The following is a 19958-nucleotide window of genomic DNA, read 5'->3' on the forward strand; positions in this document are numbered from 1 at the left end:
CATTTCAAATTCACTGCTTTTGTGATGTCATGAAAACCAATGCATGTACATATATCCACCTATTTAGCCTACAGCAGTTTAGCTCCACCCACTCATGCTGAAATTAAGGAGTAATGAGTGATTCAGCTGAGATCTGAGTGATTCAGATGAGACACAATACAGCACAGCCAATCTGAACAGAAGTAATTTACATATATCAGTCTTAAAGGCAAGGTAACAAAAACCACTTTAATTCAAAAGTATGAAGAGAGTTTGGAAAATGATAGCATAAAAATGAATTGTGACCCTTTCTTGATACATAAACACAAACACGAGATCACTTCAGAGAAAAAAACTAAATTTAAAAATTAAAAAATTTAGGTTATGGGGCCTAACAAAAAGCTTTAGTTTACATCTGTTCTTTTCTTTGGTCACAGACATCACATATCTTACAAACTAATATTGATCTGATTAAACTGAATGCTAACTGAACCTCACATTCACCATTAACAGCACTTCCCTTATCCAACAGACAAAAACTGTTATTTTTAAGTAAGACCATTTCATTCCACACTTACTGGAGATGTATTCAGAAAACTGGCTAAAATCTACAATCCCCATACCCCAATGCCACTAAAAACCGCCAGTAAAAACATAGCTGACACTTCCATAACCATCTCCAATGTAAAATTCATATCCACCTGTCAGTGCTAGGTGCTGCAGAGGAGATTCTGGCACCACTGAGGATCCAGAGGGAATCACAGCTACTGAGCTGCTCCTCATCATACAGCCAAATCACCACTTCACTCACACACCCAGCACCTCTACCGCAACACACTGGAGTATGTGTCCCTGTAGACCTTGAATGCTCTCTGTCTCTGGTGTATAAACTTGGTTAGAAGACTCGGGAGATAGAGAAACACAAGAGAAGAGTAAAGAAGCCTTTAAGAGTAGTGCAGATATGAGAAGACTCATTCACAAACACACCCTGCTGCTTCATATTTTCTCTCTATTGTTTGGCTCAGTCTTCTTCCTGAATAAAACTTTCCTCACTCTTCTCCTGAACACACACACACTCTCCAAAAAAACAGGAATGATTACTGGTTGCTAGAGCAACAGCAGTCTCTCTCTCTCTCTGTTCAGTGTGTCACTCATTACTGTGAAATCCACATGCTTGCAGTCTGACTTTGAATTTGTAAGAGCAGGAACTCTAACTATGTCTAACAAAAAGCATTTACCCACAGCAACACCTGCAACACCACACATGGAAAATAGGACCATTCTACAGGAAGACAGACAGTTTAAAAGGGGGCTGGGGGGCTCTCTATATGTACTGGTAGGAGCAACTCAGAAACAGCAAGGCTTGTGGGGTGCTTCCGGCAGAGACTTTATAAAGCAGGAGACAGCCTGTAATGCTCAACATCGCGTCTGTTTAGGTGAAAAATCCCTCCCTTCAACAAAAAGAGTCAATCGGTTTGCTGGTAAAGGCGCAAGCGGGAAAGCCCCCTAGGTTGTGTGATCAAACACTACGAACTATTTACGAGATTTTTGGCAGACTTTACGAGTGATATCAAAATATTTTTTGAAATGGTAATTTGGCCTTCAGCTTTGAATTTTTAAGTGTCTCCTCATGTAAAAAGATAAGAGTCTTGTATGACTGGAAATAACTGCTTGGCAACGTAGCCAAGATGGCCACCAAGTGAACAGACTTTCCTATAAGGACTTTGCTCCCAGTCAGCAATGGTGAGAACCTACTTACATTGGTCTGAGGAGGGACTAACTATGAACCAGCGACAGTGTGTTGGGCGCACAGAGCTCATGGATGAGTAAGGGCAATGATGGCTATCCTGTCAGGTCCTAACTGACAGAAGGACTACTGTGGCTAAAGTCATTGAAAATTGTAATACTCCATATGTGGCTGCGTAGCCACAGACCAATCAGACTGCCACGCTAAGTCCTGTCCACCAAAGAAAGCACCTACAAAGGGCACACAAGCATTAGAACTGGACCCTGGAGCAATGATAGAGGGTTGCCTGGCCGGATGAGACCTGTTTCTTTTACATCACATGGACAGCCAGGTACGTGTGCACTGTTTACTTAGGGAGGCGATGATACCAGCATGTACTGTGGGGAAAAAGACAAACCGATGGAGGGAGAGTGATGATCTGGGCACTGTTCTGCTGGGAAACTCTCTGTCCAGGCATTCATGTGGACCTACCTAGACATCACTGCAGACCAGGTACACCACTTCATGGCAATGTAATTCCCCAATGGCAGTGGCCTCTATCAGCCTGCCACACTGCACATATTGTTTGGGAATGGTTTGAGGAACATGCCAAAAAGTTTAAGGTGTTTCCCTGGCCTCTAAATACCAAACATTTCAATGTCAAGCCACTGTAAGATGTTGTGGAACAAGAAGTCCAATCCGCAGTGGCTCCACCTCATGATTTACAGGACTTAAAAGATCTGCTGCTAATGTCTTGGTGCCAGATACCACAGTGGTCTTGTTGAAGTTTTAGCGGCATGAGGAGGAGCAACAGCAAATTAGTTAGGCGGTCATAAAGTTTTGGCTTGTTGGTGTATAATAAGTCAATATTTACTTTTGTGCCATACTTGAAATGTACTGCATTCATTGTGTTAGGAAAGAAAACGTCAAACCAAGTGGTATTAATTTTAAACAGACAGTTTTCTTTTGGGTAAAGCATTCTTTCAAAAGGTGGCTGGTGAGCTTAAGATCATTAGCATTTGAGCAGTTTCTTTGTAGTAATAAGTAAAGCATTCCACTACAACGTAGGAGAGAAGTAATTAGTAAATTGTAATAGATTATAGATTATAAGCATTTTGGAATTGTTTAAAGGCCATGCATGTTTTGTTATTGTTCAGTTAATTCCATTTTGAATGTTGAGGGGGAAAAAAGTGTTGGTATGGGTCTTCCGCTAAACAAGCTTATGCACACAAGCATACATGGCAGTGAGCAGTGATTAGTGGTTCAGACAGACCAGAACAATGAAATCACAAGCAAGGTCGAGTTCCTGATGTGTACATTGAACAGTGAAGCACTGTGATTGGCTATTTATCTATGTGTGAATGCTGTGACCAGAGTGTAAGGCTAGAGCGATAATAAATGGAGAGATAGAGAGAGAGAGAGAGAGAGAGAGAGAGAGAGAGAGAGAGAGAGAGAGAGAATGAAAGAAAGGGTAAACTTGGCTGAACTCTCCCAAGCTGCAGTTCTCTTACGTAACCAGAGGTACCTGTCATTCGTCATCCTCATGCCTTAAAACTCACACAATAAAATATGTGCATGCTTTTACTGTAATATTTTTAATGTGACACGGACCAACCAGCAAAGTTCATTCAAGAAGAGCTGAGGAGGGTGAAGAATGGATTAATTAGGATTAGGTGGAATTAAGGTGGAATAATGGTTATATTACGTCACATAGCTTTGACTGTAACACAGCACTGTATCCATTAGCTTTAGCATCTTTTTGTTTTCTCTCACAGTGATAAAGAAACCCTAACTCCTAGCTTAAACACGGATCTAGAGGCTAAAAAAGTACAGCTGGGTAGCTAGCTAGCACTAGTTTAGCTCTTGCCTCATATGTAGAATAAGATATCTGCAAAATAAGATGTCTTAGTTAAATTTTTAATTAGTTTACAATTGCAAAATGCAAAAATGGTGTGACTACAGGAAAGGACATTCATATACCTCAAACCTGTGTGTATATCCAGCACTTCAAACCAGAGCCCTATTAGAGAGATTTAATAGCAGAATTATTGGGATATCTAGTGGACTAGTAGGGTGATTTTTGCAAAATTCACACAGGTAGTACAGAAACAGTGATTCCGTCTGCATTAAACACAGAAGGGGCATCAGAGAATAGCTTGTACTTCTTCAGCCAGAGAAAAAGAGCTAAACTGAGGTAAGGCACCTATGATGTGCCCCACGTTCCCTAGAAGTAACTTAAGCTATCTGGTTTTCTTCTGAATGATCCAGCTACCGAAAGAAAAAAAAAACACAATAATGACACTGCAAACAGCCTGCCCTCCAGTAACCACCCCAAAGATCCACCCACCTTCAAGGAGGTTTTTCAAGTATTTACACCAGAAAATTGCACTCTAGAGGTTACTGCAGCACCTCTCTAGGTGAATAGGCATGATTACAATGTAACAATGTTTACATTTTCATTTTGGCCAGAACTCTCCTTTAATGCTAGAGGCCTTAACAATTTAAACTCTGTATTTCCTAAAGAACCACAGCCGAAACGGATTCCCATGCCTCCCGTCTGATAACAGTTTTACTTACATATTTGTTTAAGCTGCTGAACAATACATAGTAGACGCTGAATAATACGTCTTTAGGTTAAAAACTCCATAATAATAAACTTTAAAAAGTTTAAAGGTTAAGCATAGGCCTATTGTTAGAGTCAGCAGTCAGCAACACTAATCAGAGAGAGATGCAAGCCTACATACTCTCATAGGTGCTAGAGTTGGAAAAAAAAATGTTGAAAAAGTGATGGCTAAATAAACTAAATACACAGAATACACTGTTTTAAATGTATTTAATAGACTTTTCCATTAAAATACACAAAAAGTAACGTTTTCAGAATACAATTAGAATATACAGTGAAACATTTAAATTTTTTTTTGTTTAATTGTTTTTTGCTGTTGCTGGTTGGCAGTTTTCTTCATGTAATCCTTCTGTTAATACGTTTCAAGAAAAATTTACTTATTGTTTAAACGAAGGTCCAACATTTTCAACATTTTTTTCTTTCTTATCCCCTGCATAATCCCCCGACCAGAAGTCCAGCACATCAATCACTCGCACCATTCACTTTCTTGAAAACATGTCCATCCCAGAGAAAATGATTAACAAAAGAGTTCAGTAACACTTAGATTTATAACTCACATTAATTTATCAATCTACTCAGGCTTTAACAGAGCTCAGTAACGCTGAGATTAATAACTGACTCATCACATTGATTTATTAGTCTACTGAGGCTTTAACAGAGCTTAGTAACAGCTACTATATCTTGTTACTACTTTAAATAAATTAACTGGAAGGATGCTGGAGGTGGGAAAGTTAAAAAAGTGGATAATATTTGAGGGCTTTATGTTCCATACTGACAGATAAATCTACCACCTGAATTGCCCTGAGCAGAGGGATAAGTACAGTGTATTATCAGGTAGGATGTTTGTCAGGTACACCAGTACAGCACAGGCATTTCCTTTTATGTTCTGGGATTTAAAGAAAGAGACTGTTTGTATTGAATTACAACCACTACAGCACTAACTATACAGGACCCTAAAGGAATGGTTCAGCAAAAAATCAACACAGTTTTCTACTTATCCCAGACATAGCTGATTAGCCAAGAGATGTGTAATGTCCAAATTTCACTTCTTTAATTTAGAGCTACAAGGTTAGCAATGCTAACAAGCACTGCATCCAGCTTTTCTTTAAGGTTGTGCAGACTTGTCAGTGTGGTATGACTTACTGTGAACTATAAAAATCAACAAATTACCACCATGTAGCTGAACTCTGTAGGCAGCCACTTTTGACAACAGGTCTTGTGCCAACTTCCATTCACCTGTATGCATGCCATGCAGGCATTTGGTTGCTATTCCTGTTGTTTCTTTTTATAACTAATTGCTGAGCTTGAATTTCAAACAGAAGACATATGTTGACAAACAGAAACAATAGAAACTGTGAATGTAATCTAGTATCCATATGAACATATGATGTGCGTATGGGTCACAGGAAGTCAGATTCTGTATGGGGAATTTGAGGCACAACAGCCTCTTGTATAAAACGTCTGACTGCAGTGTTCAACTATTAAGTGAAGTTTTATTCATTTTATTTCATTTCATAAAAGTCATACTGCATCCTAAATCATGCCGACAAGTCTGGTGAATGAATAAAAAGCTAGATGCAGTTTAAACTTGTTGAGAGAAGTTTTGGGATGTATTTACAGAAAATATTTGGGTGACTTTTGATTTATAGTGTTTGTTAGCAATGTCGGGATTGTAGCTCCAACAATAAAGTAAAGAAGAAAAATTCAGACACCAATCATGTCTTAGCTGATCGACTACATCTCAGGTAAATGGAAAATTGTGTAAACTGTATTTTTCACAGAACTGCTCCTTTTAAAAAAGCACAGTCAGGATTTTCAATTTGGTTTCCAGTCTCAGATGAGACACTACTGTTGCATTAAACATATGCTGAGGTATATATTGTTAAAATCATAAGCAATTTTTCTAGATGTATGCAAACTGCAAAAGTGTGTGTGTACTACTTACCACAACCCCAAACTGTTCAGGTTCAGACAGACTGGCATATTCATTCTTGTACTTGGCCAGTGCATTCAGCTGTTCCTGCTCAGGAAGGTGCTTCACCAGATTCTGTGTGTGAGAGAGAAATAATATCAACTACACGGTCCACACTGTTTCTTTATTAAAGTTTCTTGAGGTGAAAACTTGGATAACAGAGTTGGCCTTTCTTATAGCAACCTTCAATCAATGTCTTCAGGTTACTGATACAGTCCCTCGATTTCTAGTAAAACTGAGATATTGTAGCCCTTGGCGTTCGTCCTCAGAAACTCCTATTTCCACACATGGCTTAGCTAAACACATCAATGAGCTCAAAACAGTCAAACCTCACAAAAAAGAAAGTCCAACTTGCAGCCATCTTTGTTCATATGAGGAAAATGTCAGAGATGGGCAAAGCTGAAAGTGAAGGCACACAGTATTATCAGGCAACACTGCATCTCCAACAGCAGACCGCTGTGATTATGCATCATTTACCTGTTCACTGTCTGTTGTGTAATTGCTTGTTTGCCTCATCAACTGCTCTTATTCTCACAGTTGCATCAGGTGATCTCCAAGCGTGTGAGAAATGTTGTTTCCCAACTCCAGTCCTGGGCCCCCATCCCATCCCCTACATTGTATAACTGAGTAATGTAGCTAATACATAATCTTATACACAGTACTGTGTAAACGTCAGAAACCACCGTTCATTTAACTAATTTTCAGTCAAAACAGCAACTGAATTCAAGCTAATTTTCAGTATCAGGAAAAAAACACATTCACAAGGAAACCACAACTGCTGCACTCAGGTGAATCTGAATGCATCAGCAAACTGATGCTAAACTACAAACAATACATCCATCTGCATCACAGCTACTGAGCTCCAGAGACTGGCTAGCCTGATCCTTTAGAAAGGCCATGTCACAGTTGCCATTCAAACATAGCAGAAATATGAGCTTCTATACACTATGGGAAAGGGTGTACCCAACAGTGAGACACCAGTGCTTTAAAGAGAACCTCCTGTTCAATTACACATTTCCAGTGCAGTCTATGAGCCTCTTGATTACTATGTGCACATTTGCCCAAGTAATTCCTCTCGTTCCCCTTCAATTGCCCTCCAATAGGTTCATCAAAGGGCAGATATATGGTTTGTCATTATGCAGTCCACTCTCATTTAGCGAGAATAATCCCCACCAAATCTCGTATATCAACATCCCCACAATCAGCTGTCATCTCATGCAGGGGAAATCCATAATGCCTAGCTGCTAGCGTCGATAGTCGTGGTATAAATTCACTTTTAATAACCAAGTCCATCGACGGGGAGCTCAACATCAGCCTGTTTGTTTAATTTGCTAAAGCCAGGCTAAGAGAGGCCCAAACTCTCTCAGGTTTTTAAACTCCAATATTTACGAAGCCGCCTATTCAAACCAGCCAGACGTTGCTGAAGCAAACCCTTGGTTCCTGACTGCAGAGGACCTGTTTACATATCACAACCCTTCAACACATCAAACAAGCCAAATCAAAAGCATGAGTGGAGTTCGATCATTATGGATGTCACCTTTATGCTAAGCGGTGCGGTGGTGCCAAGAGGGATATTTGTTTTGGTGCCCATTAAGGAATAAGCGGGGAAACAGAGAGTTAGAAAGAGCGGATAGGGTAATGTATTTGAATGCTAATGAGATTGTGAAATAAAACGCATCAACATAGCTGCATTGGGCTGTAGATGAGGTGTGGATGGATGCATGAGGCACACAGTAAAAAGAAGCAAGAAAGATATCTGAGCCCTTAATGCATCTCATTAGACGCATATTCCCCTGTAAGTTACTGGACCTGAGCTGACAGTGGTAATTACTGAACACGGGCTTGAAAGAAAAAAAAAAGAATGGGAACTCTGCAAGAATGTAAAGTACAATGAAACCTGCTGGGCTTTCTGAGGAGATTTGAGAACATTCTGACGACCTGTGTACACTACTGACAGTGTCGCCCAGCCCCTCTCTCTTCTTGACAGCATGCATCTCTGTCTCTAACGAGACAAAGCTAATGAAGGCGACACTGTACAGTGTCAAAAAGTGAGTCATACAGCCAGGCCAAGAGAAGACAGCTATTGTGTGGAAGAAAGGCATGAAGGTCAGAGAAATAAAAACTTTCTTTTTCTCTCAAACAACTCAATCTTGCTTCACCTCATCAACATCTTTTGCAGTCCAAGCAGGCTGAAAAGCACCGAGACAACTAAAACATCTTTGTCACAGCAAACTTTGAACATACTTTGAAAACATGTCCCTACTTGTGCCGTAGACTGTAAATCAGACATAAAAACTCATTATCAGTGAAAAAGGTGACAAGTTCAGAAATCAAAACCTTGTAGTGGGTTCTTGTAGTTGTTCTACTGGCTCCATAATGGCGCACAGTGCTTGGACCCCGATGATTGCCATTTGCAATATATTAGATGGTCATTTAGCTCTCATTGCAGTCACAACAGTTCACAGAAATCAATATGTTTTACATCAATTTTAGACAAATTCTAAATGACAGCTAATTGTCTTGGGCGCTATCAATGATAATTTACACATGCTGATGACAGAAATCCACATTATCATTCAAAACATTGACTTTTACCAAAAGGTGGTGATATGTATAGTAAATAATAAATGTAAGAGTGTAAATGAGATATTACCTGGATCATAGGTTCTGTTAGCTGCTCCTCATCTACCTCCATAATCATCCTCCTGATCTCTTCATAAGGCATACGGAAAGAACCCAGGAAAATGGCTGAGAAAAGAGAGAAAAGAAAGAGAGATTTTGCGTTAACACCTGAATGATCCATGGACCCGGGTTACAAAGGCCTATGGCCTCAACAATCCAACATAAATGAAAACCCCTCCCCCTCTTCCCTAGCCATCAATTATCTGCTTAATTTATCACCACGGCTTTGGCTGATTACTTCCATTTTGCTTTAATGTATGAACTAAAGGTCACAAGGCTTCCGACTTAAAACTAATGAAGTGTAGGAATCAGTGAACTTCTCACACACATGCACACACAAATGCAAATTCTGAAATCCAGCAGACACTCAGTTCTAAGTTCTCAATTGTAAAGCTGGAGCCATAAACTTGGCGGCGTGTGCAAGGCAAAAGGACTAAAAGATAGGCAGCACATTCGTGCACAATCTTCTGGACCTGTTCGAGAGGTGATTTACAAGTCATGGTCCACATAACATGGCATATAAATGCATTCAACCTCTCTTCAAATGCATTTGAAGCACTCCTATGCACATTCATTACACACTTCAGTTAAAGCACAAGTGATATTCCAATGGTGTCAGACACCATCTGAGAACAGAGCTCTGTCATTCCATGTCCGTCACATATATGAACTCCTGTGGCCCTATATACTGTCAGCTTTGACTGCAATCCACTCTGCTCTCTGCTTCCTTGTTTAATAAAGCAGAGGAAGGTCTGGTAGGCGGTTGAGCAGCGCTTTTTATTGCAGTACAGTGAGTGAGAGACGTTGAAGAGTGTGATATGACTGGAAGTGGTCAGGTTACTTCCTCAGTGACTTCCACACCACCTCTCAGGCCGTGGGATACACAGATGCTGAAGATTCTGCTGAGTGAACGGAGGGTGTTCAAGGTAGGTAGGTTAGAAATAGGAGAAAGAAGTTGCCTGTGACTCGATAAACAGGTGCAAGGAGTGGGATAAATGTGTGTGGCATAGCAGATGGGGTGTGTAATGGTGACATCTGGCTCCCCATAAACCTGCAGGGAGCTAACAGCGAGAGAAAGAGAGAAAGACAGACAGACAGACTGAGATAGGCAGTGAGACAGAGCAAGAAAAGGGAGGTGCTGAAAGTTGACTTTGACTAACGACTGTCTAAGGGTCTCTCCCAAGTGGGAGTTTTGAAATAACTGAAGCTTGGGAGGAGAACCATGCCTGAAGCTCCTCCACCTTCCTATCTCATTACCTAAAACAAAGTTTTTCATTAAGGAGGGGTCTAGATTTCTAGCTGAAGCCACCTAGACCTAATGTCTCTTTTCATACTACAACTTTATATTGAAGGCAAAGCCTGGACTAAAAAAAATATTGTTCCTTTGCAAAACATTGTAGGAGGCTGCAATGTGCAAATAGACCATCTCACCAATCAATGAAAGTTTCATGTACTGTAAGCAACCATCTTGAGCAACCTCAGCTCCTCAAGATGAGTTTCTGTTTCTGTCAAAGAAACTTAAATCATTTTTGCCAAAAATCATACAGACCAGTCTTTATCCAGCTTACATCAAAGATGCACTAAGGAGTTTTAATATGAGTTATATTGTAAATATAATACATAGCAATATAAATCACAATACAGGATTCCTTCCACATCATTACAAGCATTCGTCTGAAGTCAGCAATATACTTCAAACAATGAAAGAACTAAACAAAAGTGAACCACTGCCAAACATGCTATCACAAGCATACTTAAAAAGCACTCTGTGCACCATTAGAGACTCTGTACTGTGCAGGGACACAGGCAACTGGGTGATGTCTGCACCAATCACAGTCAGGGGGAACAGATAACACAGCGATTTGGCTGCAGGCAAACCCACTGCATCATTTTGGCCAGAAAGCAGGGTTTTACTTTAAAACGTCCTTCTCGTCTAAAGTATGTTGCCGGCTTAAACCTATGACTTCTTACACTGTAATCTGCATTACTGCATTTAATGCATATATAATCCTTATGATTGCATCTTTTGGCCTCTCAGAAACTAAACCCTTCTCTTGCACATTCATTGTAAGTAAGAAGAGAAATAAGTCAGCCTCTTTAAAACATTCAGTAACATCTATGAAATTACTATGTTTTGTAAGAGTGAGGAATTGAGGTGAGACCCTACACATACAGACCTTTAGAGTTTAAGGGGTAAAAGGAGGGGAATGAATGCAGTACAGTAGTTCTAATGTGAAATGAGGATGACAGGATGGCAGAATGCGGGATGAGATCGAGGGAGAGAGAGGGAGCAAGGGAGAGAGAGGGAGCGAGGGAGAGAGAGGGAGCGAGGGAGAAGGAGAGAGGGAGCGAGGGAGAGAGAGTAGGAGAGGAAGAGATAGATAGATAGATAGATAGGGAGAGAGAGAGCGAGTGAGAGAAAGAGAGACATGTACTCACACAGGTTCTGAGCTATCTTTGGGTCCAGCACTTTCAGCTCTTTGATTCTTTTCTTCACCGATTTCTTCTCTTCCAGCTCCTCCTCCTCTCGTCGAGCTGTGAAGATCCACAGGGCATAACACATTTCAGCAAGTGATACACACACACATAGATACATACAAACACCCACCAGTTAGGGGTGCATACCTGGAATCAGTATTTTTTTGCCCCAGACACACAGCAGACAGTCAATTATTATTATTTTTTTGGTTGAGCCATGTTGCAGTTTTATGATGTAAATAACGTGAGTAATGTAAATGCAGTCACAACGCAATCTGAAAGCTGCTGCAATAACTACAGAAGAATGTTCTAGGAAAATTATGCATTATTCACTGTGCTAAACGGCCGTTGCCGTTTAAGACTTATTATAATAAGTCTTACTTCTGATTTGTTTAATCAGAGCAATGATTTATAGTCCTATTTACGTGTGTTTTCTTGTTTACAATGGAAATTTGTGACACAGACTGAATAGAACTTTTCAGCTTTGCTCTTTACAAACCCAATAAATACAAAAACAGCATTCAGAAATCACAATACTAACGGAAAGGAATAGATAAAGTGTTAGAAATAGCCACTTTTTTTGTATCAACCTTAAAGAGTTAACACTCCACTGCGCAAGTACATTGACACACATACACAAGTCAGTGGTGAACAAGCACATAGGAAGGTGATATGATGTAAAGGGCACTTAAAACAGCCGAAACTCAGTTTAAGTTTGAGTTCCTATGCAAACTCTTTCTCTCTGTCAATGGCACAAGCAGGGAACTGTAGGAAGTACAGAAACAAACCATTAAACTGTTCCTAAGTTTTGTTTTGGGTAAATAACCATTATATTACCAAGTTAGACACATAAACATATACAAACACAAAAAGAAACAGCATTTAATTACAAAACTGGAAGGAAAATGGTACAAACACATTCACACATGGGCATACATAAAGGAAGGGGGAGAGAGAGAGAGAGGGAGGGGGAGAGAGAGAGGAAGGTATTTAATGTGGACTAATGAGAGGTTTTGACAGAAATACATCATGAGTCATTGAGCTGTGTGCTTAATTGCACTACCACTGTCAATCAGGGCTTAAAACTACAGAACTACAGTCAGCTCCACTCAGACACAAACAGCCTAAACAACACTGAATAATTAAAGAGAAGAGCCAAGTGGGAAATGTAGTCTACTTAATGAAGACTCGTGGGGTTGACTGATGTGTTGACCTGCCGGGGTCAGATGATGACATCCTGTAAACACATCTGTTTAGGGACAAGAATTTAGCATGAGTGGGGGGGTTATGACGGGGAGGTGTGCACGTGTGGGTAAATCGTAAGTGCATTCTACTTGTGTGAGTGTGTGAATGCATGAGGCTAAAAGAGTGTGTGTATTTTCCATGGTCTCAGTGGGGCTGTAAGGGGATTGGTAACTGGTGAGACGGCCATGGAGAATGAGATTAGAGCCAAAGAGCTGTGATGACTGAGCTGAATGAGGTCAGCACTCACACACGCACACACAGACTCAGTACACTAGTACTGTCAAAATTAGTCAATAAAATTTGATTATTTGATTTGAGAGAGAGAGAAAAAGATTTGTCGGTTTATATAATACTAATGGTCCTATTAATCTCTCTTACCATAAGAAACAGAGCTTGAAGAGGACAAATGCATGCACTTTTTGCCACATAGTGTTTTGGAATCTTTGAAAAGCATTATGTTAAAGATGAGGAAAAAACTGCTATTAAGTGCAGGTTATTCATTTTTCAGCATCAGGAAAACAGCAGGCATCATATATTTAACATACAATTACACAGAAGCCTCAAACACTAAATAAAATACAATTTTTTTTCCGTACTTAGTGTGTTCAATCTTTGCCTTTCTAACTTACAGTTGAACAGTTATTCAAAGAAATCTGCAGATTTTTTTTCCACACCCATAAAGTTCAAGCTTAAAAGTTGATTTTGGTGTTTTAGTGCACATTTTCTTCTCTTCTCAGTAATGGCTTATTGACAGCTACACATCCTTTTAGATCCATATCACTGAGGTGTAGTGGCAGAATGGACAGACACACTTGTGGAGTGGACCTTGATTTTCCTTGATCTCTCAAAGATGAAAGCTTTAAATGCTGTTTATCAGAAGGGGATTTCCCCATTTTCTCTGTATCTTTTAATAATTTTTTCGAACTCTTTAGAAAGTCCTGTTTTTTTCCACTTATTTTCTGTAGACTTTCCCTGTTGTTTATGCAAGTGGAACATTTTATATCTAATCTTCTCAGAAATACCTCCTTTAGTCGTTTTAGATGCACATGAAAAAGAAACTTGCAAGGCAGCTAAGGTGAGTTTGGGTAGTTGCTTGTGTGAATGTTAGTCTCTGAAAGAGAACATACTGTCAGTGACACCATTAAGAAGATACAGTTGTAACTCATGGGTTTTAAGATTGGAAGGATGGCAGAGCTAAAGTGGCAGTAGAGCACACAAAAGTGAACAAATTGAATTCCAGATAGATTAATAATATATGTAGTGTTGTTTTGTGCAATTTTCTGTGACAAATATGTATATGCCCAAAGGTTTGCCGACATCTGTTTACCCAACATTTTATCTGAAATCTAGGGTTTTAATAGGGAGTTCACCCCCATTGCTACTCTTCTAGAAAGTCTTTACACTAGATGTTTGAACATTGCTGTGAGGGTTTGATTACATTCAGCCACAAGAGCATTAGTGAGCATTAGTTCTCAGAACAATGGACTGACCAACCCAAAGCCCAGACCTCAACATCACTGAATGAGTTTGGGATTACTTGGACTGTGGTAAGCAGAAAATCCAACCAACTTCTAAGACTGAACTTTGTAGGTGTGGAAAAACACCCCTGCAGAATTCTTTGAAAAACTGACAGCAAGACTTGAAAACAATGAAACTTGTAATAAAGGCATTATACTTCGTTGTAGAGGTGTAATTTTATGTAAAATATAGGCTTTTCACTGTGTATACATATTGTTTAGTTAAAGCCTATTTTTGTATGGTCATTTTATAAAACTGTAATATGCTTATACAACAAACAGTGACGGGCTCTCAATCACTCAATCACATAACACTCATGCACACACACACAAATTCACAATCTACCAGTACATAATGAAGGAGGCAAATGAGTAACACTGATGCACATAACACTGATGTGTCTCTTATTCAACACCCACAAGGATACACTGAAACATGACCAGAACAATCAAGTGATTCACAGGCAAGAACAGCCAGGTAAAAGGCCAAAGAACTCACAGATGGTAGCTGGCATCAACACACACATACACTTGGCCACTTGCTAAGACTAAAACAAAGAAAAGGAAGAGAAGACAAAAAGAAAACATCCCTACACTCATCTTGCCTGCACCTCTGAGAGAAAGAGCAGGAGCAGGAGGGGGTGGGTGGAGGGGTGTCTGGTGGAAGCGAAAGCAGGCGGGTTTCAGCACAACTTTAATTATTTAAGGCACCAGATTAAGAGAACAAAACGCTGGTCCCAGGAGGAAGGTGGGCAATTGTCTTGTGCGCTAATTATCACGGCTGGCTAGGCACCGGCCCCAAAGCCCAGGAAGAAAGCGTGGGGTTAATCTATGAGAAGAGAGTCCGACACACTCCCACACAAACACACTTGACCCAGAAGCGCAACCCTCACCACACACACCCAAACAATTAATCTGCTGGAACAAAGTCTGCTTCCAGACCTTCATCCACCGTTGTATGTGCACATACACGTAGAAAAAACAGTGTTGATTAAAATGTAAAAAGGTTGAGGCTCAGAGGGAACAGACAGTCCAGTGTCTTCAACAGAGAACCAGACAAAACAAGGGCGTTGTTCAGTGATTTGTACATGTACACACACACAGACAGAGTGAAGGGTATCAAATGCAAGGAAGGTAAATCTATACATCTACTTAAACACAAAACAGGACACAAAAGATGAAGCCAAGATCCTAAATCAGCACTTTCTAAAGGAAGTTCTCATGAAACATTTGCTTTTTCAACTGACAGTGCTAAAAAGAACAATCCAAAGTTATCCTCTTTTCCCCCTTCAGTTTTAGGATAGGTATACATACATACATATTAGGGGTGCGGGAAAAAAATCGATTCTTAGATGCATCGCGATGCGGACGTGAACGATTCTGAATCAATTCACAAATGTCAAAAATCGATTTTCTAAATATTTAATTTATAACGTAATGTTGACGGAACGCAAAAGGCGGAACTTGGAAGTGCGGAAGTGCAGCGCCCGGACAGTCTGTAGTGGCACATAACAAAAACACAACTGGGTGAGTGAGAAATCCGACCGGCTCCCTCTGCATTATAGCCAGGTTAGGTCAGGAGTCACAACACAAATGATAAGAAGAGCCATTTTGTCCTTTCAACAAATTCAAACCACCTTGGGAGCCACAAAATGTAATGTCCAGTATGTCTCAGTATGTGCTAATGTCCTAGTATAGACTAAACAATATAAACGAAAACGCAGATTTACTTCGCTCTACTTTAAGCTTCGCCTACAGCCGCTTTCCTCTCCGCCAGAAAACTTTTCCTCAGAAGTAGACCAGTTAAATGTCTCTCAATGTTCGACTGTTTTACGAGGCTGAAGTCGCTTCCTATTCTCCAGTTTCTTGTTCGAATTTACCCGTTCCACCTTAAATTCTGACTGAGGCGCCGAATGTAAATGCGGCACCATTTAAGGTGGAACGGGAGAATTCGAAAGAGAAGCGACTTCAGCTTCGCCACTTTTTAGTGTGTGACAGTCTCTCGTTGCAGATTTAACGTACCAGGAAACCAACAGCAGCGCTTATAAATGCGAATAACGCATCGCTGCTATGTGACCTGCAGTTCTCAGTCGTTGCGAAACAGGGCTTTCGCGCTATGTTGCACACGACCCGTCTCAAAGACATTTTACTGACACAGCGACACCTTGTGTATATTTAATATATTTCAGTTGGTTTTTCTTGTATTTTTATTTTTACTTATTTACTTTCTGTAGAGTGATTAGCTAAACCTCACCACAAGCATTTCAATGCATAAATGTCCTGACATGTTATGCAAGTGACAAATAAACTTGAAACTTGAACTCGAAACTTGAGCTCACACAGTGAGAAAATATAAATGCTACATAGAGAAGAAAGATGCATCGAGATGCATGGATAATTGTTTTATAATCGCATCGCAGCCCTCTGAATCGTAATCGAATCGAATCGTGAGGTGCCTAGAGATTCCCACCCCTAATACATATATGGTACTGGCCCAATACCCGATACCAGTACCAGTATTGATGCATCCCTAGTTAATCATCAAACATACTGCTGTTTCATTCTGGATGAAATACTTCTGCGCTACAAGGATTTCTAAACATTATAAACCCCTCAAATGATCCCTAAATTGCCAAACACACAGAAACAACCCAGTCAAGTTAATGCCGTGATTTGGCATTTTCAAAAAGCTGTTTTGAGTCTTCACAAGTCTTCATCCTGGAGAGTGTATTCAAAAACCTCTATTTTCAACCGTGAAAAATGACATTTTCCTTTTTTTTCTTTTAGTCTGTCATTTTCTTTAAACAATTACTTGTGTCCTAATAAACACATCCATTTCTTTTGACAATAAAAATCGCTTTCATGGCTTCTTTGGCCATCATGCTGTTTTTATAGTTGCATGTGCAAATGTTTTTATTTGCCACTTTTGTGATTAGCTAACAAAATCTGGTGAATGCCCGATAAATGCTCAGCACCCAAATGGAATGAACTAATATGTCTGTGGGTTTTATGCAAAGGTCACTAACTAATGTAGAATAATTCATGCTAGACTTTTCTCAGAGGACAACCTGTCTGGAGCCAGTGAAGAAAAATAAAAAAGAAAAGAAAAAAAAAATTACACTGCAGCATCAGATTTAATGCTGGAATACGTGCAACCGTAGTGAAGTCTTTGTATGAGAATGAATAGGGCTTTGTGTGTTTAACTTAACATCAGTGTTGATGTATTCCTTGCTTGGACGTATTTGACTGAACTCATCACAGACTTTATCCTTAGATCATTATATGATTTGTGTTAGAGCAGAGAAAACACAACTAAGTGCTGCATAGGGCATTTTTGAGCTTGAAGCAAATTGTAATCAGATGGTATGGTTTACCTTACAAGTAGGGCTGCGTCATAAATCATATTTTTATCATTATCTTGATATGAGTTACTGTGATATCACTAATGGTAGGAGACCAACAAGTACTTCCAGCGCTGAGCATTAAACCTGCTCTGCCATGTGGTCAGCAAGTAACTTAGCAGCTTAACAGCCATTTACGAAACACCCACATGCACATCTCAAAAAATACTCTATCCTAAACTACTAGCCTGTGAAAATGACCGACTGCAAACCCGATTCGAAAAAGCTGTTCATGAAATCCTGACTGTTTGTAGAAGCACCTCACAGAACTCACATTTCACAAGCTAAAAATCTTTATAGCCAAAGACTCTCTCTTTTTAAACTAGCTCTTTATTGAACAGTGCACTTTATGTCCATACTGTGTAGCCCTACTTAGGAGTAATCAAATCAGTAACAAATTTAGCAAGTTTGCTAACAGCTTGGTTAGTTATTATTGGTTGATATTTAGCTAGGTAAAAACAGTAAAAACAAACAAACAAAATCCTAAGGTGACTATACTATAAAAGCCTTTTACCTAGAGGTTGCATTGCACTTGGATTGTAAAATAGGTGGTAAGTACAGGTCGCTGTTTTTAAAACAGTACTTGATGAAATGCACTGAGCATCCTGAATCACTGGGGCTGACACTGGTTGGTACATCACTGCAAATGAAAGACAGCAGCGTGTTTCTAATAGTACTGTCTTTAGGCAATTGGTGCAAAAAGCTCTTGGCTGAATGACATCCAGCAACAGCTGACTTGTCATATTCCATTTTGGCTAGCAACAGCAGTTTCGGCTTCACGTGTTCACTTGGTAGCTGTATGCTTCAATTTGAGCCGGGGACATGCAGACAGCACCTTATATATATTTGCTTAATTCCAATAAAACCTTGGAGCCATGTAACAACTGAAGCCAGTTCTGAAGCTCTTAAAAAACATGGTTTGATTTTTCTGCCAGTAAACAGATTTTAACAGCATTTTCTCTTATTTTCAGCAGACAAAGTGCAGAAAGTTCACTGTGATCCTGTTTTTGAGGATATGACTCCTTCAGCAATAAGGGGGAGGATTTACTGACCACAAAGACAGCAGAGACCACTACAACAGCACAAAACTCACACAGAAACACACACTTACTGGAGGCAGGCAGCTCTTCCGCAGGCTCACTCTCCTCACAAACTTCAGTGAGGCGAGAGAAAGAGAGAGGAAAGAAAGAAAAAGCATGAAAACCAGAAGAGTGAGTGAGTAAATGTGACAAAAAAGGAAGAAGAAGAAATCAAGCTTTCATTTCATTTCCTTACTGTTAATACTTCTAAAAATGAACAGTTGCAAAGATCTGAACGTGGCGTAAATCTTCTGTGAGCATGTAATCTTGAGAAAATAAAAGCCTAACGATCTAATTGCAATCAGTTGTCATGATGGCAGAACATCATTAAGAATTCATGTTCGCAGTATAATTGGAACAAATTGGCTGATTCATGCTATGGCATACAAAAGGTGGCTTATTAGAAATTCATGCAAGCACATACATGCACCTGATCTTTATCTCTTGCTTACACACACACAGTTTCACGCTTCTTAACATAGTAAAGATTTAAAGCTGTTTTCGTAAGCAAGTCAAAGTCATACAGCACTGAAACACAGAAGAAAAGCAGAATACGAATATCTTGAGCTACACTGAGAAAAAGGTTCCAGTCTAAAAAGTCATTACTGGCTCATTGCTGGATGCATGGGCTGTCACAATAAACACACAGGAAGCCACTGTCACTGAAAACGCTGGAGAGAAGGACATTGTCCAAGCTCTCAAACCCCAGTTAAAAACCCAGTAATATACTGCACTGATTAAAGTCAGCACGCATCAGAACCTGTCCATCAGAATTTTCCTTCCGTGACGTGATATCAAACATGGTATCAGGGAGGGTCTCTGAGCACTACGATGGCAGTAAATGATAGTTGCGGGTGGCGAGAGTGTGAGGTGAGACCTGGCGCATGATGATGTAATAAATAACTCAGAAGACACTTTAGAGACGGGTAACAGTAACTGTATTTTGACGGAAGATTTTGATGGAAAACAAAAAATTTCTAACAATAACTACAACTTATTCTAAAGATATGATTAATCATATTGTTTCAGGATGACTTTAATGTATGTTCAAAGAAGCTGGATCTGGACCTGATTGGGCATCCAATTTGATGGATTCCATGACTTGTACATATGTACTGAATCTAAATTAAAAATTATTGGACAATCTGTAAATATGTTTAATCATCATATGTTTTAAGTGGAGGGGGGGCATTATTGTGATATATTTTAAAACAAGACAAAGGTTAACATATTTAACGTTTTCCCTACTCAGAACT

The 19958-nt window shown here is 39.7% G+C and overlaps 1 protein-coding gene across 1 annotated transcript in view; it reads right to left on the reverse strand.

Annotated features, from left to right (window-relative positions):
- diaph3 (diaphanous-related formin 3) overlaps positions 1 to 19958 on the reverse strand; it is a 433509-nt gene that overhangs the window by 178254 nt on the left and 235297 nt on the right. The window contains exons 19-21 of the mRNA XM_036586844.1: positions 11422 to 11517; positions 8954 to 9048; positions 6274 to 6375 (exon numbers count right to left, since the gene is read on the reverse strand). Coding sequence (XP_036442737.1) covers positions 6274 to 6375; positions 8954 to 9048; positions 11422 to 11517 — 293 coding nt within the window. The remainder of the gene's footprint in view (positions 1 to 6273; positions 6376 to 8953; positions 9049 to 11421; positions 11518 to 19958) is intronic.

This window comes from Colossoma macropomum, unplaced genomic scaffold (genome assembly GCF_904425465.1).
Source record: "Colossoma macropomum unplaced genomic scaffold, Colossoma_macropomum, whole genome shotgun sequence".
In the NCBI taxonomy this organism is placed as follows: Eukaryota; Metazoa; Chordata; class Actinopteri; order Characiformes; family Serrasalmidae; genus Colossoma; species Colossoma macropomum.